Genomic DNA, 1494 nt, shown 5'->3' with positions numbered 1-1494 from the left:
CCTCGTTGGCAAATAGTGCTAATTCGACGGACGATTTGGCCAGTTTATATTCCCAAATGAAGCCAAAAGAGATCGCGCTGTAATGATACTGAGATGAATGAAGAATTTTTTTCAAAAGTAAGCTTCAATGTTGATTAGCGAATGGAAAGAAATATTCGAAGAATTGCAGTCTGATTTTTTGCTTGACCAGTTCGCCCCTCGATCACGTCCGCGGAGACTCCGGATCCAAAGACCATCATGCTGTGGGTCGAGCAGATGCGATCGGTACAGCCGACAGTCAAATTGGATAATTAAAATTCGTACATTCTTACCGCCGATCATCGACGCCGACAACGCGAAGAAGCCACAGCATCATCAGTGCGAATCCAACACGCGCCCGATGTCTTAGAGAAACAATTTACTCGGTTTTGATATAAAGTTCGTTGGTCAGGTGCTAAGCCTAAGCATTTTGTAGTGTTCTTTGGTAAGCGCAACAGTTGCAGAACAGTGCTAGAGCCAAAGTAGAAGAGAACAATGCTTAGGCTAAGTGTTGTGGTGAGTTCTGTTTGAAAAGTGTTTGGTTGAAAGGACTGAAAGTACAACCGTACTAACGAATCTGTTTTTGGTTTATTCCGATCTTGTGTAGTGTGTGGTGCTAGCGGTCGTCGCTGTGTCACTGGCGGAACCTCCGGCATCGGGTGGATATCCAGATCGCCGGAATGGTAATGGAAACGGAAATGGAAATGGCAACGGTCACGGTAATGGCAACGGAAATGGGAATGGGGGCGGCGGAGGTTTTCAACAGGTGCCAAGTGGGCCTCAAACGTCCGAGGGGCAGTCTGTGGACGCTCAGTTGCTGGAAATGGTGAAAATGCTGTTACTGCAGCATGAAAGTGAATCATCCAACGGTCAAAGCAACGGAAATGGCAATGGCAACGCAGGTCAGTACGGTTCATATGGTCCACCAGCAGGTGGCGGTGGTTCTTCGGGTCGTGTCACTGGTATCGAACTGGAGAATCCACGGCAGAGCATGCAAGTTGCAGAATTCTGGCAGGGAGGTCCCGAACAGGGCGCTCCGGGTGGTTCGTTCGGTGGATCAGTTCCGAGCGGGTCCTACGGTGCCCCGAGTGATTCCTACGGAGCACCGTTAGGTAGGAAATAAGCTAGTTAAGTATTTATGTTAGGTATTGTTAGTTCAGAAAAAAAAATAAATTTGTCACCGTTAATTTTGCTGGAGTGTTTTATTATTGTTTGCCGTTCAAGTTTAGTACATGTCGCATAGTGAGGTTCTGGGTATGCTTTTTGTTTCAATTTCTACGATTATCACAATAAACGGAAATAGGTTGGTGCTTCATTGGTGTGATCGTGCTGTGTTTATCTCCGTTCGTGATTTTACGTATGTTTTAACTGCTACTTGAATCTGTTAGCTTTCATCTTGTTACATAAGGTGGAGGTTACTGCAGGTGATTTGGATAGTTTTTCTTTGTTAGGAATGTGCAATAAAAAACGGTGAAT

General features: G+C 45.5%; 1 protein-coding gene across 1 annotated transcript; it reads left to right on the top strand.

Moving 5' to 3' along the window:
• Positions 1-241: 241 nt before the first annotated feature.
• On the top strand, positions 242-1205 carry LOC131430453 (holotricin-3-like). Its single transcript, XM_058595465.1, has 2 exons — positions 242-534; positions 626-1205. Exons 1-2 carry the CDS (start codon positions 514-516, stop codon positions 1139-1141), a joined length of 537 nt encoding a protein of 178 aa, XP_058451448.1. The 5' UTR covers positions 242-513; the 3' UTR covers positions 1142-1205.
• Positions 1206-1494: the final 289 nt, after the last annotated feature.

The sequence above is a fragment of the Malaya genurostris genome, chromosome 2, assembly GCF_030247185.1.
Source record: "Malaya genurostris strain Urasoe2022 chromosome 2, Malgen_1.1, whole genome shotgun sequence".
In the NCBI taxonomy this organism is placed as follows: domain Eukaryota; kingdom Metazoa; phylum Arthropoda; class Insecta; order Diptera; family Culicidae; genus Malaya; species Malaya genurostris.
Note: the sequence above shows the minus strand (reverse complement) of the source record. Positions and strands in the feature narration are given on the sequence as shown.